The 24,644-nt window shown below is 39.5% G+C and overlaps 2 protein-coding genes, 1 long non-coding RNA gene and 6 other non-coding genes across 11 annotated transcripts; 8 read left to right on the forward strand and 1 right to left on the reverse strand.

Moving 5' to 3' along the window:
- Positions 1 to 5,044: 5,044 nt before the first annotated feature.
- On the forward strand, positions 5,045 to 8,949 carry rpl4 (ribosomal protein L4). Its single transcript, XM_046038005.1, has 10 exons — positions 5,045 to 5,199; positions 5,908 to 6,079; positions 6,223 to 6,329; positions 6,582 to 6,720; positions 6,998 to 7,122; positions 7,574 to 7,703; positions 7,989 to 8,145; positions 8,342 to 8,425; positions 8,610 to 8,730; positions 8,827 to 8,949. Exons 1-10 carry the CDS (start codon positions 5,197 to 5,199, stop codon positions 8,896 to 8,898), a joined length of 1,110 nt encoding a protein of 369 aa, XP_045893961.1. The 5' UTR covers positions 5,045 to 5,196; the 3' UTR covers positions 8,899 to 8,949.
- On the forward strand, positions 6,425 to 6,524 carry LOC123962556. Its single transcript, XR_006822989.1, has one exon. It is a non-coding gene; the product is annotated as a small nucleolar RNA SNORD16 (small nucleolar RNA).
- On the forward strand, positions 6,815 to 6,914 carry LOC123962557. The gene has a single exon (XR_006822990.1). It is a non-coding gene; the product is annotated as a small nucleolar RNA SNORD16 (small nucleolar RNA).
- LOC123962553 lies at positions 8,192 to 8,262 on the forward strand. Its single transcript, XR_006822986.1, has one exon. It is a non-coding gene; the product is annotated as a small nucleolar RNA SNORD18 (small nucleolar RNA).
- Positions 8,472 to 8,538, forward strand: LOC123962554. The gene has a single exon (XR_006822987.1). It is a non-coding gene; the product is annotated as a small nucleolar RNA SNORD18 (small nucleolar RNA).
- Positions 8,950 to 9,939: 990 nt separating the features above from the next.
- On the forward strand, positions 9,940 to 11,075 carry LOC123962096. Of its 2 annotated transcripts, XR_006822848.1 has the most exons (3): positions 9,940 to 10,067; positions 10,261 to 10,340; positions 10,526 to 11,075. It is a non-coding gene; the product is annotated as an uncharacterized LOC123962096 (long non-coding RNA). The 2 variants fall into 2 exon arrangements; XR_006822847.1 differs by lacking the exon at positions 9,940 to 10,067 and having other exon boundaries at positions 10,085 to 10,340.
- LOC123962552 lies at positions 10,111 to 10,181 on the forward strand. The gene has a single exon (XR_006822985.1). It is a non-coding gene; the product is annotated as a small nucleolar RNA SNORD18 (small nucleolar RNA).
- Positions 10,388 to 10,454, forward strand: LOC123962555. The gene has a single exon (XR_006822988.1). It is a non-coding gene; the product is annotated as a small nucleolar RNA SNORD18 (small nucleolar RNA).
- On the reverse strand, positions 10,841 to 24,198 carry map2k1 (mitogen-activated protein kinase kinase 1). 2 transcript variants are annotated; one of them, XM_046038002.1, is made up of 11 exons: positions 23,930 to 24,198; positions 15,886 to 16,096; positions 15,539 to 15,685; positions 15,229 to 15,306; positions 15,004 to 15,055; positions 13,921 to 14,045; positions 12,007 to 12,178; positions 11,715 to 11,779; positions 11,544 to 11,602; positions 11,368 to 11,413; positions 10,841 to 11,283 (listed from the first exon to the last, which is right to left on the reverse strand). In XM_046038002.1, exons 1-11 carry the CDS (start codon positions 24,019 to 24,021, stop codon positions 11,170 to 11,172), a joined length of 1,161 nt encoding a protein of 386 aa, XP_045893958.1. In that variant the 5' UTR covers positions 24,022 to 24,198; the 3' UTR covers positions 10,841 to 11,169. The 2 variants fall into 2 exon arrangements, with proteins under 2 accessions (XP_045893958.1, XP_045893957.1); XM_046038001.1 differs by having other exon boundaries at positions 12,007 to 12,214; positions 23,930 to 24,197.
- Positions 24,199 to 24,644: the final 446 nt, after the last annotated feature.

Below are 24,644 nucleotides of genomic sequence, written 5' to 3' on the forward strand. Positions count from 1 at the left end.
GTTTTTTAGCAGACTCCATGCGGGCTTTCATGTGTCTTGCACTGAGGAGAGGCTTCCGTCGGGCCACTCTGCCATAAAGCCCCGACTGGTGGATTGCTGCAGTGATGGTTGACTTACTACAACTTTCTCCCATCTCCCGACTGCATCTCTGGAGCTCAGCCACAGTGACCTTTGGGGTCTTCTTTACCTCTCTCACCAAGGCTCTTCTCCCCCGATAGCTCAGTTTGGCCGGACGGCCAGCTCTAGGAAGGGTTCTGGTCGTCCCAAACGTCTTCCATTTGTGGATTATGGAGGCCACTGTGCTCTTAGGAACCTTAAGTGCAGCAGAAATTTTTGTGTAACCTTGGCCAGATCTGTGCCTTGCCACAATTCTGTCTCTGAACTCTTCAGGCAGTTCCTTTGACCTCATGATTCTCATTTGCTCTGACATGCACTGTGAGCTGTAAGGTCTTATATAGACAGGTGTGTGGCTTTCCTAATCAAGTCCAATCAGTATAATCAAACACAGCTGGACTCAAATGAAGGTGTAGAACCATCTCAAGGATGATCAGAAGAAATAGACAGCACCTGAGTTAAATATGAGTGTCACGGCAAAGGGTCTGAATACTTATGACCATGTGATATTTCAGATTTTCTTTTTTAATAAATTTGCAAACATTTCTACATTTCCGTTTTTTTTCTGTCAAGATGGGGTGCTGAGTGTACATTACTGAGAAATAAAATGAACTTTTTTGATTTTTGGAAAATGGCTGCAATGAAACAAAGAGTGAAAAATTTAAAAGGGTCTCAATACTTTCCGTATCCACTGTATTTTGTCTGCTCCCTCATTCCCTTTTATTTCTTTTATTTACCTACGTGGACAGGTACCCAGCAGAATCTCACATCTATCTGTAGTCTCTGTAGTCTAAATAAACTTTTCTAGCATTAAATCTTCTCTACTAGATTTCATATTTTGAATACCATAAAGCGCTGCTATGGAATCAACACGCACTACTCTGTCTGGTTTTGCTTCCTCTACCCACTACAGTCTTACAATAATCACCATCATTTCTGCCGTGTACACTGACGCCTGATCAGGTAATCTTTTCCCAATGCTTACATTCATTGTTGGTATATATATTCCTATTCCTACCTTGTCCTCTTCATCTTTAGATCCATCTGTATACATATCTAAGTATTTGTTCCTTATGTTAACTACAGGGGTCCCTTGCATGCACTGACTGGAGTATTTTTGATGGTGACCTGGATATAAAAAACGACACCGTAACTGACTACATCAAGTTCTGCATGGCAACCACCATCCCAGTCAAAACTGTAAGAAAATATCCCAACTCCAGACCATGGATGACCCACCAAATAAAACTCAAACTCAAAGAGAAACAACAAGCATTCCAACGCAAAGACTGGCTGTCACTCAGAGACATTAACTGCTCTGTGAAAACAGAAATAAAAAAGGCTAAACTAGCATACAAGGACAAAATAGAACAAGATTTCAGCAGCATGAACACCAGACTGGCATTCCAGAAAGTCAAAACATAACTGGCACCACGTCAAAATCTAGCACGCCTGCACCCATTAACCCCAACTCAGTCACCAGAGACCTAAACAATTTTTATGCCAGGTTTGACAACAGGAACTTCAACACTGAGTATGAAAGATTGCTCAGGAGCCTACCCACCCCTGAGCAGCCAAGCTTTATCTTCCCCACAGTGGAAGATGTCTACCAGCAGCTCAGGAGGTGCAAAACTGGCAAGGCCCCTGGCCCTGATGGGATCACTAGAAGGCTGCTCAAGAACTGTGCCCTGGAACTCTCTCCTGTACTGCACTCACTTTTCAAAGAATCACTACAAACTGCAACTTTCCCCACTCTCTGGAAAACAGCCACCATCATCCCTGTCCCCAAGAAATCCTCATTCGCTGTATCCATAATTACCTCAGTGACAGACCACAGGCAGTGAGGGTGGGAAGCACCACATCCACCACCATTACTGTCAACACTGGAGCCCCCCAAGGCTGCGTCCTGAGCCCCTTTCTCTACACTCTGTGCACCAATGACTGCATTAGCCCTTCTCCCATTACAAAGTACTTCAAATACTCTGATGACACAGCCATGCTCGTCCTCCTCTCTGACACAGAATCAGTTACAGCATATCACCAGTCCATTGCACACTTCACACAGTGGTGTAAGGACAGTCACCTCCTCCTCAACGTCACCAAGACAAAGGAACTCATCCTGGACACACGCCGTAAACCCTCCACCCCTCACTGCCTCATCTCCATAAACAGCCAGCCAGTAGAAATTGTTGACAGCTTCAGGTACCTCGGCAACACTACGGACTATAAACTAAGTTTTGATCACCACATCACAAACATACACAAACAATGTCAACAAAGACTTTTTGTCATTCATAAACTCAGGACTCTATCAGTCAAACCACACCTACTGCTTCTCCTGTACCGTAATATCATTGAACCCATCCTCTTGTACTGTACTACCTGCTACTTCACCATGCTCTCTCTCACCAATAAGAATAACTTTCTTAAAAACACCTCCTCCAAAATAATAGGTCTTCCCACTCCCAACCTGCCAGCCCTCATTAATACCGCCACTGCTCGTAGAGCAACTACAATAGTACAAAATCCCAGCCACCCTCTCAACTCATGCTTCACGCTTCTCCCATCTGGCCGTAGATACTCTACAAAAACGCACGCTTCGGAAAAGGTTTTGTACCCTGCGCTATAAGAGCGTTAAACTCACAGACAATTAATGATGTCACTTTTGTGTTATGTGTAGATATGTGTATATTGTCCATATCTGTGTATATATGTGTGTACTATACATAGTTTGCGTGTAGAATTCATATTGAAGTTGCTCTTTGTACAGACTGTGAAAGCAAATTTCCTCCACTGAGGACAATAAAGAATGAATCTGAATCTGAATGTACTGACTTACCAGATGTCTAATCCCACTCTCTTCCCATTCGCTTATTAGTTCCAATATATTTAAGTCTATCTCAGGTTTTGGAAATAACCATATAGGGATATTACTAATATGTGTAGGGGAGTCAAACCAGGTATTGTTTCATCTATATTCCTCTGATTTAGTCTTCGTTACCCAGCCAAAGCCATTACCTTTAAAAGAAGTATGCTCCCCACACTCCTGAATAACAGTCTTTGCATGGTTTTCATAACCACATTCACGTAAGCGACACCAGTATGTAAGCATGAGTTTATCTCTTCTCAGGTCTGAGGGCACTTCTCCTAACTCAACCTGGATTGCTTTAATTGGTGTTGATCTCATTGCACCTGCACAAATCCTCAATGCGTTGTTAGTAACTCTATCCAACTTCAATAAATGTGCTTTAACTGTTGCTCCATATACACAGCATCCATAATCTATTGTTGACCTCATTAGAGCCCTATAAATATACATTAATGATTGTTTATTTGGTCCCCTGTCTTTCCCCGCAACTGCTCTCATTGCATTTATGACTTTCTTGCATTTTGATTGCACCTTTCGATGTATTTTCCATGTTCCCCTTTGGTCTGACCACATACCCAGATATTTAATGATGTACTGTTATATTCTGACCATATAACTGTAGGTTCTGTTTGTCTATCCCTTTTTTTGTGGTAAATATCATATGGCAAGACTAACTTGGAGAAAGCTTAAAGCCCTAATTATACCTTTCCTATTGCTTCCTTGATTTTACTTCTCACCCTTATGGGATCTCATCCTCTTGTCCTGATGGCCCCATCATCTGCACACAGAGCTGACCCAATCCTTCTGTCTAGATTCATAAAAATATCATTAATCATAATATTACATAAAACTGGACTAATAACACCGCCTTGTGGAATTCCATTAATAATTTCAAATTGTTCAGATACTTCTGATCCCACTTTAACTCTAAATCTTCTTTCTGACAAAAATAAAACCTACCTCTAATTCCCATTTTGTTCAATTTAATTAGTAACCCTTCCCTCTCCATGGAATCATAAGCTTTTTCAACATCATAGAACGCAATACTCATTATTTCTTTAATTTTAAGTGTTTTCTCTATCTCGTTGCTTACTTTCACAACAGCATCCATTGTGGAACGCCCTTTTCTAAACCCACTTTGATATGGTTCATATAATCCTCTATGTTCAAAGGTGTAATTAAGTCTTCTGACTAGTATATTCTCCATCCACTTGCATAGATGTGATGTTAGGGTGATGGGTCTATAATTACCAGCATTATTAGAATCTTTCCCAGGTTTATTAAATGGTAATATTAACGCACTCTTCCAGCTTTTGGGCATTTTACCTTCTTCCCATATCTTATTAAATAAGTCCAATATTATCTGTAACACTTTTTCAGGTAGTTTCTGGAACATGATGTAAGTCAGTTGATATTCTTCTGTAGCAGTATTTCTAATACCATTTAATACAATCACTATTTCATTCAAAATAATTTCTGCATCCATAGTACTTTCCTCACTATCTTTTTTAATAAACACATTTAACAAACACATTAAACACATTTTCCTTAAGAACATTCTCTTTATGTAGTCTATGGATATCATCTAAATGATCACCACTATGCACACTAGCAAACTTCTTTCCCAACATTACCCTCTAATACTGGTATTTTAGCATATACTTTTCCCCCCACTCATTTTCTTCAGCATTGACCACACCTCTCCTAATTCACTCTGACGACATGAGGTCACAGATCATGACGTTTTCGTTAAAAAGTTTAAATATCAGAAATTAATAAATAAAGTCAGCAAAGTGTATAAACAATATCATCACACATACACTAGAAAATATAAATAAACTAAACCGTAGTTTTTTTTTCAGATGTTTAAAAATGTTTACTAAGAAAATAGTTCGACCTTTACGTTCATCCTCCGCCAACATGGCGTAAAGAAATAGTCCCGAATGTATCAACAAACTTTAAGGTGGTTCTGTTTAACCGTCGGAATTTGATTGAAAATGATAACGCAAATGTTTGTTACATTCATACAAATTTTATCATTGTGTTTCTTTGCGGTAAGCAAAATAATGGTGGAAAATAATCTGTCGACGGAAGTGATACTCGTCGAGGCGGAGGCATAAAGCATATTGGGTAGATTACCAACTTCCTTTTTTCTGTGGCCGCCATAGTGAGTGGAGCGTGGTTCCCGGCGAGCCGAAAAGAAATTACCGAAAATGGTGAGAAATAACATTTATATCGTTATTATCATGCTATATAATACGTGGGGGTCATCTCGTTCGTTGTATGTGTCAAGTAAGTCCGTATTTTCTGTTAGTTAGCAACTAAAATTCAGTTTTAATGTAGCAGTGGGTTGAAATGCTCCCGGCTAGTGAAGCTAACACGAGGAGCCATTTTGGACGAGCAGCTAAAGTTGCTCAGCCCTGATACACGTGTGGTTATCGATTCAGTTGTAGGTCGGTAACTTAACAAGCTTATTTAGATATGACATATGTATCGTACTGGTCGTAGATGCTACTCGATGTATTAAAGTATATAAACTCTCGTAATGGTTATACAATCTGCAATGAGCTGACAAGGTAAGTTAACGTTTCAAACTGGCTTAGGAAGCCACGTTAGCAGAATCGAGCTAAAGCGAACAGTCGGCCAATTTGTCCAAATACGTGATTGTAATGAGCAGTCCCAGCTATGTTAATCGTGAAAGGCACTTGATTTGACATGTTACCATTTGCACCTAGTTGCATCAGACTTTAAAGTTAACGTTAGCAGGCTGTCAACTCGCACATGCGAAATGTGATGGTTTGAATTATTTAAGAATTTGTCTTGAACAATTCTATAACTGCCACTACAATCTTATAGAGTATCTATTACCATCTCGAAATCAACGTTATGTATCTGATTGAAGATAAATTCGTTTTGCATCCTAGGCCTGTGCACGACCCCTGATTTCGGTGTATTCCGAGAAAGGAGAATCCGCAGGCAAGAATGTTGTCATGCCTGCTGTGTTCAAGGCTCCAATTCGCCCTGATGTTGTGAATTTCGTTCACACCAACATGCGCAAGAACAGTCGCCAGCCCTATGCAGTCAGTGAACTGGCAGGTGAGTGTATGTCTGTCTTGAACTGGCATGTTAAGGCCTGGCGTCACTGTTATACCGAATAACAGTTTTCAGGATTTCTCATGTGTTTACAAATCTGATGTATTTTTCCTTTAATCTAATGTGTAATTGTGTGTTTATTTCAGGCCACCAGACCAGTGCAGAGTCCTGGGGTACAGGAAGAGCTGTGGCCCGTATCCCTCGTGTGAGAGGTGGTGGTACTCATCGCTCTGGCCAGGGTGCTTTTGGAAATGTATCCGTTTACCAGAATTGAAGTGTTAAATTATATTCCTCCCCTTTTTTAAATAATTTTGTGTGTTAAGGCAGATTAAAACTGAAACGAAGACTTGCAGTGATGGTGTAATTTGCGTCTGACTCTGTGACCAGTGACAGAATGCCTACTGTCATATGCTGGCACAGATGGCTGACGAACAGGAGTGTCTGAGCAGGTATTAGGTACTTGTGTTACTTCAGGAGATATCAACCCTCCTTGACTTTGATCTAGATGTGTCGTGGAGGACGCATGTTCGCCCCCACCAAAACCTGGCGCCGCTGGCACCGCAGGATCAACACAACCCAGAAGCGTTATGCCATCTGCTCTGCTGTTGCTGCCTCTGCCATTCCTGCACTTGTGATGTCCAAAGGTAAGCCACACAAACAATATTTCTGAAGGTCAAAACTGGTGTAAAGTCTTTAGAAATATATTTTATACTATTATTTACAGCTTAATATTTGACTTGCTATGATGGTGTAATTTGCGTCTGATCCTGTGAACAGTGACACTTGCCTGCTGTCTCTATGCTGTCACAGGGAACTGATGTGTGTGAAATTCTGAGCAAGCTCTGGTAACACTAGTCTTCTGACAGCCGCAATAAGGTTGAGTGTGGGTATCTTTGGTTAACATGATGGTGGTTCCCTTAGGACACCGCATTGAGGAAATCCCAGAGGTCCCACTAGTGGTTGAAGACAAAGTTGAGGGCTACAAGAAGACCAAGGAGGCAGTGCTCCTGCTGAAGAAGCTTAAAGCCTGGAATGACATCAAGAAGGTAATTTTAAATTCTTAACACACTATTAAGGAATACGTGATTTTGAAACTGAAATGCTAAGCGCATTATGAAGTTAATGTGCTGATTTTAACTAGAAGGATAGGTGTGTGTGTATCTATCCACTATGACAACTGTAGGAATCATAGGTATTTTTATACAATTTCCCTTCAATTTAAGGGGAATCCTTTTTTGAACCTTTAAAAATGACACTTAACTCAGCCTGTACAGCAGCAATCTTTTTTAATTTATTTTTTCATAAAACTTTAGAGAGATTCCTTCGCTCTTTATACATTAATTCAAAAAGCCTTCAAGACGAAACCTGTTACTTTCAGAAGAATTAAGAACAGTTCTTCTGCCTGTGGTATCTGCTTACATTTAGTACATTTATTAGGGATTACTAGGTTTCTTTGTTTTGTTTAATGGCATATTGGAATAATCTTTCCATTCTCAGGTCTATGCCTCTCAGCGCATGCGTGCCGGTAAGGGTAAGATGAGGAATCGTAGACGGATCCAACGCAGAGGACCATGCATCATCTACAACCAAGACGCTGGTGTCACCAAAGCTTTCAGAAATATCCCAGGTGTTTGTTCAAATGTCAAATTAATTACTTGTTAGCTAAATGGATATCAGAACATTATCCTAAAGTCTTTAATGTGCAGCAGTGTATAGTTCATATTCAGTGGGGTTTACAAACTCACATAAAGATAAAAATGGGACAATGGTGGCAATCCTTAAGACCCCAGTCACTGCATAGCTCCACATTTATGCAGGTGTAAATAACTCCATATTGCATTTATGTAAACTTTAAATTCCTTATTTAATGAAGCAACTAGAGAACACTAAAATATTGTGCTCTATTATGAAGGCATCACTCTGCAGAACGTGAACAAACTGAACCTCCTGAGGCTCGCCCCTGGTGGTCACGTTGGACGCTTCTGCATCTGGACTGAGAGCGCTTTCCGCAAGCTGGACGATCTGTATGGCACCTGGCGTAAACCTGCTTCCCTGAAGGTCGACTACAAGTGAGTATTTAAGAAAGCAGTAGCACAAGTTAAACTGGTGTTCACATTACAGTGATGAGCTTCCACTTCATGGTCCGTGTTTTTGAATGTTTGTGATATTTAAGAAGTTCTGAGTTTGAACAACACAATTAAGTTGCAAGTTCACCGTTTACATGATGTGAAATTTAGTAATTTTATTCTTAATGCCTTATTCCAGCCTGCCCATGCATAAGATGACCAACACAGACCTGAGCAGGATTCTGAAGAGTGAGGAGATCCAGAAAGCACTTCGTACACCCAAGTAAGCACAGCTCACTTGATGGTCTTGACATTTGTTTTAAGCTTGTCAACTATGATGATGTTCCACTTCAGGTCCGTGTTTCTGAACCCTGATTATTATGGAGTCCTGAGCGACACAGATTATTACAAACTTGTAGTTTAGCAGAACTTGACCTTGTTAAGACTGGGTTATATTGGCATTACAGCAAGAAGATCAACCGCAGAGTGCTGAAGAAGAATCCTCTGAAGAACTTGAGGATAATGCTCAAACTGAACCCTTACGCCAAGACCGCAAGACGTCATGCCATCCTCAAGCATGACCCAACTGTAAGAACCTAAACAAAACAACAAAAACAAGTTGGAAGCACAAATTGTAGACTTGAATTGTTGATTGTGACTTTGAAATCTTGTTTGTCTCCATAGATCAAGGCTAAGATGCTGAAACCCAAGAAGAAGACTGGAAAGAAGGGCGCACCTGCCAAACCCAAGGCATAAATCTATACTTACAGACTGGCGTTCAGTGATAAATAAATCAGTTGTTTCAAATTTTTCATTTACAAGACTATTTATTTCACAAAAACTAATAATGACTTTAGCCTGCTAGAGCTATTAAGACAGAAGGTAGAGAGGAATAACAAGCACAAAGTGTAAGCAGCATTTGTTATGCTTACCGTAAAAATTTGATTATTGGAAAAGGGTGGCTTCTCAGGCAGGTGTGCAATGTAGCCTAAAGAATTGTTCAATTCGTAGTTGGTTTCACTTGGCATGTAGGTTTCTGCACAACATTTTAAATCCATTTAAAACTAACTTATTGGAGGACCATGGGGTGTGGGGTTTTCCTAGACACAGAACAGGTCGCACACTGCTGTACTGTTGCTGGGTGTCGATGGCACAGGTACACGTGGTTGGAAATTGAAATGCATAGATAAAGTTAAAGGGCTGATATTGTTTGCATCCACATTGTATAAGTGTAGCAAACCTAGCTGTCTTTATATATAGTCTCCTCCATTATAGAGGAATCCTCTTACTGTGTTTTACTCAATGGATGTAAACATGGAAAGCAAAAAATGGCTACCATAAAAGTGGAGTAAACTGTGTCTGGGGTAAAATTGCGGTATGGGTAAGATGAGGTATCGCAGATGGAACCAATGCAGAGGACCATGCATCATCTATAGCCAAGGTGCTGGTGTCACCAAAGCCTTCTGAAATATTCCAGGTATGTTTGTTCAAATGTAGAGGTCATTACTGTTAGCTGAATGGATGTCAGAATATTATCTTGAATCTATATTTAATACCTAAAAATGCATAGTTCCTATGCAGGAGGAATTACAAGCTATATAGTAGGACAGTATTGTGACAGGCAGGAAACTGCTATGAAGACCCCATTCATGTGCATAATTCATGTTGCAGTTTTCTGAATGTTGTGCCATCAGTGCTAAAGTTATTTATTTTTTTCCTTTAAATAAACTTTGAAATTAAAAGAAGCAACAAGATAACGCAACATGAATGTTAAATTATTGTGCTGTATTATGACGGTATCACTGCAGAAAGTCCAACTGCCTGCCCCTGGTGGTCACGGGTGCACCTGGACAGAGTGCTGTCTGCAAGCTGGATTAGATGTACATCACCTGGCGTAAACCTGCTTTTCTCAAGGTTGATTACAAGTGAGTATTTAAGGTGCAGTAGCAAGTTAATCTGCTGTTTACGTCACAATGATGAGCTTCCACTTCATGGTCCGTGTTTTTGAAACTTTGTGATATTTACGAAGTTCTGAGTTTGAACAACAAATTAAGTTGTAAATACAGTTTTCAGAATTTGAAATATGCTAATTTTATTCTTGATGCCTTATTATTCCAGCCTGCTCATGCAAAAGATGACCAACACAGACCCGAGTAAGATTCTGACTAGTGACATCCAGAATGCACTTTGTACGCCAAGTAAGTGGCTCACTTGATCTTGAAATATGATTTTGGCTTGTCAATGTCAACTATGATGATGATCCACTTCAGGTCCGTGTTTCTGAACCCTGATTATTATGGAGTCCTGAGCGACAGAGATATTATAAACTTGTAGTTTAGCAAGTAGTTTACTTTGTTAAAACTGTGTTATATTGCCATTACAGGAAGATGATCAACCACAGTGATGAAGAAGAATCCTATGCAGAACTTGAAGATAATGCTCAAGCTGAACCCTTAATGTCAAGACAGCAAGAAGTCATGCCATCCTCAAGCATGACCCAACTGTAAGAACCTAAAGTTCAAGCTCGAAGCAAATATTGTAAACTTGATGTGACTTTGAAATCTCCATAGATCAAGGACAAGATGCTGAAACCCAAGAATTCCGAAAAGGTGGGTGAGCCTGCCAAACCCGAAGGCATACATCTACAGACTGGAGTTCAGTGATAAATCAATCTGTTTCAAATGAGTCTGACCATTCATTCAGAATTTTCTTCACAAGACTTTATTTCACAAAGATTTTAATCTGCTGGCGCTAAGGACACAAGGTAAAAGGATTATCAAGCACACAGGTTGAGCAGCATTTGTAATGATTAAATAATTTTATATTTAGAAAAAGATGGCTTCTCTGGCAGGCCTGTAGCCCAAAAATTGTTCAACTCAGTTAATTTCACTTGGCATGTAGGTTTGTACTCTAAAATAAAACTAGTAATTGCACAACATTTGTCATTTAATTCTCTGTATAAACATACATTTTACCCATAATACAAATCCAGTCATTAGAGAAACTTCGGCTTGACGTAGACCGGTCTCACATTGCTGTACCGTGGGTTGGTGTCACGGGCTGATTGAGTCCAATGGTACTGCACAACCAGCCAGCAAAGTCAACCTGCTCTGCCTCAGACTGTTTGATAAAAGAATGTACCTGAAGAAAAGGAAAGGTGTATAAGATGGCTAAAGAGCTGAAGCTACAATTAGGAAATGAGAACTGCTAAATATACTTGCTCACCATCAGCTGTTTCAGGTCTGCTCTGTCTGCAGGATTCTTGACCAAACTGGAATGGAAACACAAACTGTCTTAAGCATTTTTACACCACTAGGTGGCATAAAGTGTGATGGGCAGATGTGGATTTTTCCCATTGGTGTTTGATTCCAGTAAATAGATTAAATATTTCTCTTACATACCATTTATTGACAAAGTCTTGAAATTCTGAGCTAAATATCCCAGGTAGCTTTGGCGGAGGCTGAAAATTTAAAAAGGTCCAGTCAGCACTGAATGGATTAAATCTAACATCAAGTCCATCAAAGGGATTACAACAATGTACACCAGGACGTAGTCATACTGGGCGCACTCACCTCATTGACAATGTAATCAAGCAGCTCAAAAATAGCCATCGGCGGTCTGCTGTCAGATCCGTATGCTGGAGGGAGGGATAAAATAAAAAGGATGTCAGCCTCTCACGATTCACTATGTCCTCTGCACTATTCATAAATCAAAACTACCAATAGATGTCAACTGATGTTGTAATCTAATGTGGTAAACAATTTCAACAGACCTTAAAAATGTTTCACTCAAAGTTGCTGTCATTTAAAAAAAAAAAAAGCCACTGCAGAAACACAGGACAATGCAGTGTCGTCTCAAACTTACAGCTGCCTGGTCGCCCAGGGGGCCGTGGCTTTGGGGAGGACTCACTGAAGGCTGCCTCCCCTTCCACTGGAAAACCAAAAATCTGTTCCAGTTCCTTAGCATCTGGTGGTGGGATAGGGAAGCGTCCAATGGCCATTTCAACCAGGGACAGACCCATACTCCAGATGTCCGACTGAACAGAGTAATGGGTGCCCTGTAAACGCTCCGGCTGTACAACACACATGCAGTTATATCACTGTTTCCAAAAAAGTTGGTACGCTATGTGAAATGTAAAGGAAAAACGTGTGGTGATGTGCAAAACATTGGAACCCCATATTTAATTTCAAATGGCACAAAGACAATTTATCAAATGTTGAAACAGACACTTCTGTTTTTGAAAAATAATATGCACTTTTCGAATTTGATGTCCGCAACACGTTTCAAAAAGTTGGGACAGTGGCAACAAAACACTGGAAAAGTTGTGAAATGGTAAAAGAAAACATGTCACGATTAATTTGGTCAATGGGGGTGCGCTAGTTCACATGGCACAGGCAACCTGCACATTTGTAAAGGACACTTTAATGCGGAACAATATATGCATACAAGTAGATGATTTCAGGGAGGGCCTTGCTTATTTCAGCAAGACGATGCAATACCACATTCTGCACGTATTACAACATCATGGCTCCGTAGAAAAAGTCTGGGTGCTAAACTGACCTGCCTGTAGTCCCGACTTGTCACCCACTTAAAATGCCTCAAGCAAGAATGGAAAAACATTCTACTTCCAAGACTGTTCGAGTGTTGTTAAAAGAAGAGGTGGTGCAAGAGGGCAGTAAACATGACCCTGCCCCAACTTCTTTGAAACGTGTTGCTGGCATCAAATTCAAAATGGGCATATCATTTTCTTAAAACAACATTTTCAGTTTCAACATTTGATAAGTTGTCTTTGTGCTATTTTCTATTAACTATGGGATTTTAATGTTTTGCAAATCATCCCATTATGGGTTTAAATACATTTTACACAGCGTGCCAACTTTTGTGGAAATGGAGTTGTACTTTACCTACCATTACTGAGTTTGTATAAGTGGAACATTGCAGATGAAATACAGCAGCATAACAAGTAACAACATGACAAAGCAAATCTGACATTCATGATTAACAGTGACATGTACGTGCAAAATCTAAATGGATCACACTTGTTTAGGCACATGTTCCCGTGCAGTGTACACAGCAATGAGAGTGAAAGTCTCTTGGCTTCAGACAGACAATGGAGAGAGTAAAATTTAATGAATACTGAGTAACCAGTTTTAGTCAAATGATGCATGAATGCTAAAAACAAAAAATGAATTTACATCTGTCACATCAATGGCTATTGTGTTAATAAAATTACTAAGTTGGGGATATTATCAATTTCATTTGTTTTTGATAAAGCAACATACACTGAACAAAATTATAAACGCAACACTTTTGTTTTGAGCTGACTGACGACCTGTCCAGGGTGTACCCCGCCTTTCTCCTGATGTTAGATGGGATAAGCGGTGACGATGGATGGATGGATAGATCATGAGCTGAACTCAAAGATCTAAGACTTTCTCTATGTATACAAAAGGCCTATTTCTCTCAAATATTGTTCCCAAATATGTCAAAATCTGTGTTAGTGACCACGAGATTATCCATCCACCTCACATTTGTTTACATGGGGGTTACTACTTTTTATGTAGCTATTGCTGAAAAAATATATGGCCTCCTCGGCATGAAGCCTTTGTATAAAGCCAGTCCCAGTTGACTAAGTCATCTGAATTGGGAATCAATTCTGAACTGTGGACTTTTGTAGTCTTATGCATCTGAGACTTACTTCAATTGTTTCAGGAATCCTAAAGCCTAATGTGTGAATGAGAGCAGCAAGAAATGAGGAGCGTGTCCATTTGAACTCACAGACATGTAAGAGCGAGTGCCCACAAAGGAGTTGGCCATGGAGTCTATGAGCTGTCCACTCACTCCAAAGTCACACAGCTTGATCTCACCGCGGGAATTCACTAGGATGTTAGAGGGCTTCACATCTGAAGGAGGGACATGCAGAATTTAGCAGGACATGGTGGGCAATTGTTCAACAGGGAACAGAAAGCACCGCAGAACAAACTGCTGCAAAGGCTTGGTGCATGTTGTGCTGCTTGTCTGTTTTAACATTTCCTTTCATCATTCATGTGTACAACACGATATAGTCTATGCATCTTAAATAAGGAATTACTGTAAGGTAAAGATATCTAAAGCATTGTTATTTAGTATAGCATACCTAAGGACTGGTATTTGTTTATTTAGAGGTCATTTAAAAGTTGGTAAAACCTTTTTATTTATATACAGTACAATGAGTTTTAGTAAAGACGTTTTATAGAGGACTTTGGTTTTAGGCAGGTGTGGAAAAAATGCTGTAAAGTAAGAATGCTTTCAAAAATATACATGTTGATAGATTATATTTATCAATTAACAAAATGCAAAGTGAATGACCAATCCAAATCAAATCAATTGGGGTCATTGTCATGCTGCAGAATAAATTTGGCGGCCAATCAGATGCTTCCCTGATGGTACTGTATGATGAGAAGTATCTGCCTGTACGTCTCTGCGTTGAGGAGACCATTAATTCTGACCAAATCCCCAACGCCGTTTGCAGAAATGCCCCGAGTTCCTGTGTTTTCATGCATGGTTGAGTTGCTTGGCCTTGTTGAAGGTATGGCTTTTTGGCCACAAGTCTTTCATGAAGGCCACTAATGAGTTCTCAGATCAGATGGGTGTACCAGGGCCCCACTATTTTCTGCCTGTTCTCAGCTGATGCCACTGCTGGACGTCTTCCGATTGTCACACCAAATATTGATCTGATTTAGATTTTTCTTGTCTTAACTCACTTTGCATTTTGTTAATTGATAAAAATAATCTAAAGGATTCTTACTTACATTTCTTGCACAGTACTGTATAATATGAATGCAGTATGTACAGTATATAGTAAATGAAAAAGGGATTGACCTCTGTGCATGATCTTGTGTTTCTCCCTCAGGTAGGAGAGCCCTTTAATCACCTGTAAAGACAAATATTGCATATCAGAGTAGTAAGGATTTGGATTATTTGGTAGTGCAAAAGAAAGAATGTACTGGTGATAAAAAAAATACAAATATAGCAAACAAAACAAATATATCTGTAATGTGACGACCAGAGCATGAAACGGGTAGGAGAGGTGTTGGAGCTACCCACAGCGATGCTGACTTTGCCAAGGATCTGTTCTGGGATCTTGCCTGCCTTCTTCAGTGACTGATCCAGGGAGCCTCCGTCCTATATCCAGCGGGGATGGAAAATATGGAGAGAATATACTAAAAGGGCTCTTTTAAGTTCTAAATATAATTTGTAGAATTCAACAAATTTAAAGCAAAATTAGTTTCTTTCAATACCAATGATATACATTGAAGAAACAAAAAGCCATACACTTTCAGCATAGCATGTAAAGCAGCACTCAAAGTGAATGCTGTGTAAATACACTGGAAGTAAAAATATTAGAGATAAGTACCATATGCTCCATGCAGATGCTGATTTCTCCATCACTGTAGAAAGCTCCATAGAAGCCCACAATGTAGGGGGAGTTACACTCATGTAGCACCTGAAGCTCCCTGATGATCTGGTTCCTAATGGCTGGTTTGATCTCCAGGTGGATCAGCTGTAACACAGAAGACTTCAGGCTTCATTTATGTTCATAGATCTCACAGAACATGGAGATACAATCTGGTCACACACACAAGAACATAAGACAACACAACTAGATATAGTTTTGGCTGAACTGGCAAAAAACTGGCAAAAATATATTTTTTCCCCCAGTGTCTTAATTAAAGCCGTACCTAGAACCAGCCATCAGCTTACCTTCCTCGCCATAATCAGACCAGAGGGTCGGTGGGAGACCTTGAAGACGACTCCTCCGTTGCCGGCACCCAGCTCACAGATCTTCTCAAAGTCATCGTCCTTCAGCTCTCCCACTTTCTGCTTCTGTGTCAGAAAGGCCTCCAGGCGTTTCCGCTGCTGCTCATCCAACTCAAGCTCTTCTAGTTTCTTCTGCAGCGCCTCTAAGTTTGTTCTTAGAAAGGAGATAAAGAAAGACATAGAGAAATATTCATATATTATTAATGTATTTTTCTCTAAATAAAAGGTCCTTGAGTCCATTCAGACAGAACTTTTGATGTTCATTCATGCAGATGTTCTTAACGGGAAGTACTGGCTCTCCCCCCAGGAGACATAAGGCAGTCCACGGTCTGTCCAAATCTACTGTCTGTTACATCTGTCTGTATCTATTATATTACTGAAACCTTGGAGAAAAGAAAGAGCTTGGTTTGCCACAACTACTACCGCACCCCCCTCTGGCAACAATAGCAACCAAGTAAAGAGGTAGCAGGTAGACAGAAAAGGTCGCAGGGTATTTTTCAGTGTTCCTAATGTGAGGTAGCTCAGCATTCCTCTTAGCACTGACGCTCCCCCAATGCTGTTGTCATGGCGATGCATTTCCTTGAGAAATCAATTATGGAGTGAACTCTTCCGACTTGCTTCTCTTTGGCCTCTCCTTCCCCTCCAACTACACTGTTGCAAAACACTGTACGTACAGCTTTTATCATGGACTTGATAAGAAGGTAATGAGTCATGTTAATTCAACTGATTAGATGTGAAAGAGCTTTTCACTAGCAAGGACCACATCACAACAATATGTTATTTAAAGGTTTAATGGAAATTCAGATTGTAGCCTATAGATGTGTGAGGACTGGATGGGTACGGGTGATGGTGGAAGAAGGATGTCATCTGTTAGGCTGGTAGAAGAAGACTAAGTGTGGGAGTTTCGTCTCGGACATGTTTTCACCTGAAATTAATATGGGCCACCAGACGGTACCTAGATGAGACATGGGAGAGATGTGCACTGGATTCAATAGAAGGCAATAGGAGAGGGGGGATGAAGGGATGTGGGTATGGATGAACAGAGGGAGGGATGAGGTGGGAAGGTGAACGGATGAAGGGAAGGGAAAGGGAGGTTGGGTCAAGCAAGCCGAGACAGCAGGATGAGTAGACCAGGTATAGATAGGCTTTACAGGTGATTAGCGGTGTAACAAGTTAACTTCATGCCTGTGAACTGATTTTATGTTATTAAAAAACAAAACAAAGAGTGTAGATGTCTGTTCCTATAGACTATTAGAAACAAGGCACATATTAGCATTTTTGAATGTTTGTTAATGCAAAACTAAAAGCATTGTGCTGCAACAGAATAAAACTAAGGCATTTCATATGCCTGCAAGTGTACAACCTACTGTAAAGTGCTCTATCGTCTGCTGCTAACAAAAAAGAAGATCTTTAATTTAAGTGCTAGTCTTTCATATGTACATTATAATATGCATATCTGATAATAAGACAATGTTCTTCAAGCTCTGTGGTAATTATGTTCTTTTAAATCTTTGTACTTGATCACGACTCAGTGGAGAGCAGGGCAGTATGCACTCCTCTCCGTTGCTTCACCACACAGCAAAGAGAGGGTTAAGTGGTTTTATTTTTGACGGGAGGCCTACATATCCATGGAGACGAGGCGCTGAGTTTGAGTCGGCTGTGGGCAGTGTGGGTGTTTTGTCGACAAGAGCTGGGGGTAGAAGAGGCTGGAGATACTTAGAAGAGGAGCAGCCTGAAACACACTCCAAACAATATGTGGGAGGGACCACAGTAGCTGTACACTTCAGCCCCCTTCGCTCTAGGAGCAGGAGGAAGTGAGCACGATGCCGGCCTTTTGTACCCCATTCTCACAATGTCCAAGGACATCCAGTAGATCGTGAATGCAAAAGACACAATATTGCTGCAGCTTGCCATAAAGTGTAGGAAAGAAGGCTGCATTGCTATTAGAAAAAATGTTGAGGTTGTCAGCTAGTCATGCATATAAATTAGAAGCACGACTATCAATGTTTCATTTAGTGATGGTCAGTTATTCGGGATCCAAGGAAAATAGATGATCATATGTTATAGTATATGTAATCGTATTGTCTGATGATTTCATGAGGAAGGCATGCTTTTATTCTGCAAGAAAACAGTGCTTAAAGTGAAGGGAAATTAATGCTTTTAGAACTGGGTGCATATCTTTGATTATAGCAAACAAGTACCACATTGTGGTGAAACAGGATACAGTGTACGGCATCTCACCAATGAAGAATTAGCACCACAAACTATGGCTGCCGTATGAGTAAATCATTGATTTCCTTTTCTCACACACACACACACACACACACACACACACACACACACACACACACACAGCTTTATTCTTGGATTTGTGTTCAAATCATATGTGTCAATATGAAAAATTAAAAGTGTTACAATATGTTCTAAAAACAAACACAAAGGAATGGACAATAGCACTTTTCTGATTGATAAAGCTAAAAACATTCCCTAAAGAACACAGGCATATAAGTTTGGATATATGCAATAGTAAGAGCTTATCAAAGAGTTCAGCAAATAGTAAAATGACTGAGCAGGTCCATCCAGAACGTGTTGTTGTTTATTTGTTCTTAGATCTCCTCTGATAATAGTACATGCTTGGCTGGCATCATGTGGGCCACTCAGTACACTTCTCCCATGGCTGCCGGCCATTTCACACTGAGAAAGCATTTTGTGGGGTGGAATGGCAATTCCTTCTCAGCAGAGTGGATTGGTCTGGTTTTAATAAGAGGCTCATTGATTGCATTAAGCTCATCTGCACATAATATGCATCAGATCCTCCTGTGTGCAGGTCCAAATCATACAAAATAATGTGCTAATTTATAACTGTCTGTTTTTAAACATGAGCATGTTCTTTTCTCTCTATTCAGTTAGAATATTGTATTATGAGGCTAGACACAATTATTCCTATCTAACATCATTATACAGTACAGACCTCTTTCACAGAATACATTTGACATGTCACTGTAGTAAAATCCCAGGTGTAAATGATTTGAATGATGGCTGAATTCCATTTAGTTGCTTCAGTTTCATGACTGTCATGACTTACTGGGACACTCGAATAGAACAGAGACATTGTTAATGTTATTAGTATAACCTCTGCTTTTCCTACTATGACAAATCAAAATCTCTGCTGTGAAAAAGGGCCTTTTGGGTTCAGCTATGCTGATAACATAAGGTCATTACAGTAGGTGTACCTATAAGAATGATAGAGGTGTAAGCTGAGAAGAGGTATAATTAGCCAAATTACGAAACAGCTGTGGGGATGAGCCATGGCTGTGTAGGGTCTTAGTTTGCTACATGGTAACCTAGTAACAATTCCGTAACACTGTTTTGTACAATTTTGTTGGCTTTGAGGGTATTATAGAATAACAAACACCTGTCAACAGCTACAGCCTGTGGATGCCTAAATTGTTGATTTTGTTACCATTAAAGTCACAAACCGACACACAGAACAGCAGAAAGTGCTCCCAGAAAAAGATACCGCCTGCTTTGACATTGTAAGAACCCTCTTCTTCTGCTCTTTAACATCACAACTATGGTGGCCCCAAACATACACACCCATCCTATTATCCCACATGTGAAGCAAAGGCACCTGTCTCTTTAAATTAATACCTCCCCTTCACTGGTTTGCAAATGTTTGGCAAAGTTCCAACTCTCTAAAAACAAATCAACCTTCCACCTTTTGGTTCCTTATTGCCCTTGCAGAGCTAATATTAGGAAATAGTCAATTTCTGGTTGAGATATGAAAGCAGTGTCCAGCAATCCTAAAGCTCAAAACATATCCAAATCAGCTTCCTATATATATTCTTGAGTAGCTGCAGATAAGCCATAGGCTGTCTGAATGGTATTTATCTAGCTTGTATCTGCAAAAGCAAACATTAAAAAAATAAAAAATAAATCTTCCACGCTTAACATTTATACTCAGTATTTTTGGAAGTGGCCGTTCATTGGCCTGCTCATCCATAATACCTACAAGTTCAGATGCCCATTGGTCACCTCTTACAACAAATTATAAATCAGACATAAATATTATTTGTTTTTCGTTTGGGCTTTAACGAAGATTTATGATGATAGGTCTAGACACTGAAAGTGACATGATGAAGAAGGTACTTCAGAACACATTGGTCTGGAATTGCTCAAAAACGCAGGAATTTAAATGGAGGATCAATAATTGGTCTAGAGTCTAGACATAAACCTCTCACCCAATAATATATTGAATAAAGGTTAATGGATTTGGCTCCAGCATTTTCAGAGTGTATTCATCCTAGAAAATAGAAAATGTATTTGCTACCCATGTCAATATACACATTTATTAATAGATACAATTTAACTTGTAATATTGTAACTGGGTACCTATACCAGATTTTATCCCCTTTCCTTATTGAAGTAGGCATGGAGGAGTTTTAGTTTTATGCAGTGTTAAGAAACTAAATGTGTGCAACGTGTGAGGGCCTGCAGACCAGTCATTAACCATCACTGGTCTGAAACAGGATTTGCTTTCCCTCAGAGCCTCAGACGGCTGAAAGTGGGGACCTAGATAAAACTTAAAACGTTTTTTTATGGAAACGAGGTCTGAGTAACACCAGGCTTTCTGTCAACAGTGTGTCACAGTGCACAATACAACAGTATTACTGGATACACACACACACACACACACACACACACACACACGCACACAAATATCTGATTCCTGATTGTTGCCGTTTTGTGTCAAGTCACGTTGCTCCTCGGCCTCAGCAGTAGGAATGTGCTGCTCAGCTCCAGCCAAACATTATGCCATCATCAAAAACTTCTACTGAGCAAAGCCAAGGCACAACCACTCTAACACTACTAGCGCGCTGATCATCCAACATAAACATCAATAACATCAGCTAATATTGTATACAGGACTAAGTCTATTCATTATATTGAAATGTCTCTCTTCAATTTCCAATTTCAAATGAAATGTTACAAAATTATGTTACAGATTTATGGTACTGTTATGATATTTTCTGACCAATGTTAGCTAATGTCAATTAGTATCTTCCACTGAATTTGTAGAGCTCAAACAATTAGTTGATTAACTGACTTGTGGATCCACAGAAAATTAGTTGGCAAGTAATTTTATTCTTTTTAAAAAAGCAAAAATGTTAATGGTTCCCACCTCATGTAAATGTGAGAATTTGCTTAAATAACAACACACTTTGTGTTTTTGACTGTAGCAATTGGGAGATGTCACCTAGCTTTATGAATGAAAATGTTTCACTCTTCTGACATTTCATAGGCCGAACAAATAATCGATCAATCAAGAAAATACTTTCATAGATTTATTGAAAATAATATTTGGTTGCAATTTGTACTAAAATGCTGACCTGTAAATAGTGACACCTAAACATTTGCTGCAGAATTATATTTAGATTTAAAGCAGGATTTGATTTGAGTTAATTGCTTTTTAAGTAATTCATTGCAAAAGACCCAGATGGCCTTCAGATATATGATCTAACGAAACAATGAAATATTCCACCTCTACAACAAATCAGAAAACCAGCAATCACAAAGAATGACATGTTATGTAATTCTCAACTGATCCAGCTTGTTGCAGGACTTACTGGGCTTCTTTCTGTGAACTGAGAACTATGAGAGCATGGTGTCACAACAATTTAATATCTCCATTACTGTGTTTTGTCAAAAGCTGGTGGGAACTGGCCTACGCAAAACCTCTTCAACATACAGAGATATCATTCTACAGGCTGCCTCCTCACAAAGATCAATCTCTGACTAATCACTGTCCACACAAAGTGGGCAGTTTGAGTGACATCCATGGTGTCATCATCCATGACACCATGTGGACATGATGTGAAGTGCCCTATACTTGCAGTCTTTCAAACGATCATCCATGACACCATGTGAACCATTGTGGAAGTGCCCTATACTTGCAGTCTTTCAAATGGCCAGCAGGGGCGAGTCCAATAGTTGCAAAATAAGTCTGATTGCATTGGAGTCTATGCCAAAATGACCCTACTTCTCACTTGATTTATTACCTCCGTAAACACTTTCCATTGAGTTAATGGTTTCAATCGCTGGTTTCAACTCTTCTTCAATACAACATAATGTTCAATTAGTAAATTAAGTTTCCATTTAGAGTAAAATAGATGACAAATCAGGGTGTGCTTCAGAGCATATGTTATTGGTCCGAACTAATTTTCCGCATTATTTTCCGAGTTCCAAGACCGGAAGTGACAAATGGAAAGTCCCTCAATATCAGAATACTTGTTCATCAAGTCAGACAAACTCAGAGGACCCTGAGTTCAGAAAGCAAGATGGCTGCAAAGAGCATCGACTGTAGTAAAAGCTGTGGTATTCAAGTTTTTTTTTTAGCCCTTTTGTCTTTCCAATTTAGTAAGCTGTATACACAATACTGTCTTACTGTTGCCTATTGGTATGTTGCTACGATCCTGTTAGGTGTGAAATACAGCGTAATGTGTTGTTAATCGAATGGAGCTGCTAAAACTGGCTAAGTTTATGTTGCTAACAACAAGGGTTGCTATTGCCTTGACTTGTCGTGTTGTGTGGCAAATAAAACGCATCAAACGCAGGTTTCCTTGTTTTTAAAACAGATGTCAATCTGAGTCCTGAGCTCCAACTTCCAAGGTAAATGGAGCACAGCAGAAGAACATTGACCCTTCACAGTGTGTTTTCAGTTCATGAAAGTTAATTGTAACACTTCTGGTCGCCTAGTAATTTCTTGTTCAGTGGTCGGTTCTACTAAAAAACATTCTAAGGAGTCGGCTGTTCTTTTTTCCCAGTAAGTGCTTTTTTTTAAAGTCTGTTTTTTGCTAGCCAAAAGTAACATCTCCATTAATATGCACCTTACTAACCAAGCTAGCTAGCTCCACCCACTCGTCCAAATTTGGTCACTTCTAGTTCCAAAAAACCAAGATGGCAATGGCCAAAATGCCGAACTCGAGGCTTCAAAACTGTAGTCCACAAACAATGGGTGACATCATGGTGGATACATCCACTTCTTTTATACAGTCTATGGTTCCATCATACTGTATGTCCCAATAAGCCATGCCAGTGTACCTAAATGGAATGCAGCCATGTATAATGTTATTTTTATTTTTTTTTGTATAATGTTTAATTAATTACACCCATGATTTTCCTGTTATGACATGCCAACATGTGGGCTGTGAAACAGGTCTATTTCCAATGATCTTTCGATTTTCACTGTAACTGAAAGTAAAAATAATAATTAACTGGTATCATGAACATTTTAGCAGCTGCAATATTTAGTGTAAACCAGTACAATTAACCGCTGGTATTTATTAAGCAAAAATGCCAAAAAATCGACTGGTGCCAGTTGCTAAAAATGACGATTTGTTGGTTGGATTTTAGTTGCTTATGAGGGCTGAAACAATTGCATCATTAATCGATTAGTCCACTAGTCAACTATTATGATATGATCATTTCGGTAATTTATCAAGCATAAAATACAATACAATTAATATTATTGTAAAATGACTATCTTTATGTTTTGGACAATTAGTCTGACAGAAAATACTGTTTTAAGAGCTAAGGGGTATTTTTCTTTAACTATTTCCCTACATTGTACAGTCTATATGATTAATCGAAAAAAAAACAGCAAATGGTTAATCAATAATGAAAATGTAGGTGCATCACACATAATTAACGATTTGAAGGTTTCATCTAGAGCTCTGGGAACTTAGATAATAAATTATTCGACACAAACACACACACACACACACACACACACACACACACCTCATAGAAAGACCTAAGAAATAAGTTTACATATACTGTAAAGAGTTATCTATATATTGCAGAGTTGTCATGAGCTTTTATAGCATATTGAACATAAATCTGGCATACATAACGCATCTGACAGCCGTCATCAACATTTCTCATTCACCAGTCGGGATATCAGTAGCAGATAAATGTTGACACTCACTCTGTGGCTCCAGTGCCGTTGATCGTGTTTCCATCTGGGATCGGGTTGAGTTGGATCGGCTCTGGCTTCCTTCTCTTCTGCATCTTGCACATACACAAAAAAAACACAAGCTGTTGTAGAAACACACGACCTACAGCGGTTTGGACGGAAAGCCGAAGAAAAAGAGCTCTGCTATCAAAAAAAGGCAGGTCAGACAGGTTAGTGACTGAGGAAGACACACAGCAGCGAAACCATGAGCTGGAGGGTCTGATATTCTCCTTAATGGGTGGACGTGAATGATCAGGGAGATGAAACGTCACAAAAATATTTACATTCGTCTTCCGGACAGCGTGGCTGTACTTGGGACAGCACGCCCTCTGCTGGCAATATGTGCTATTACCATGCTGACGACACACATAATCTAAAAGAACATTACTTGCTACTTGTTATTTACTTGACTATTTCCTTTTTATACAACTTTATACTCATACCTTTAATTACCAGTTACGTTTTGCATTAACTTTTTTCATACTGTTAGTGTCCAAATTTGGTCATTTTGAATCTGAATTTTTCCTGAAGTGTTCCTTTATGGGTTTACCACTGACCTTAACAATGATAAAATCAAGCAGTATAAATAAAGCTAAAAAACTATGCTCCAACATTACTCTACACCTCCAGGATTTTCCTCTCTAACAGACTGGTCACGAACCAGTATTCTCGTTTGAAAACAGCCCTT

This window comes from Micropterus dolomieu, linkage group LG22, assembly GCF_021292245.1.
Source record: "Micropterus dolomieu isolate WLL.071019.BEF.003 ecotype Adirondacks linkage group LG22, ASM2129224v1, whole genome shotgun sequence".
Lineage (NCBI taxonomy): Eukaryota > Metazoa > Chordata > Actinopteri > Centrarchiformes > Centrarchidae > Micropterus > Micropterus dolomieu.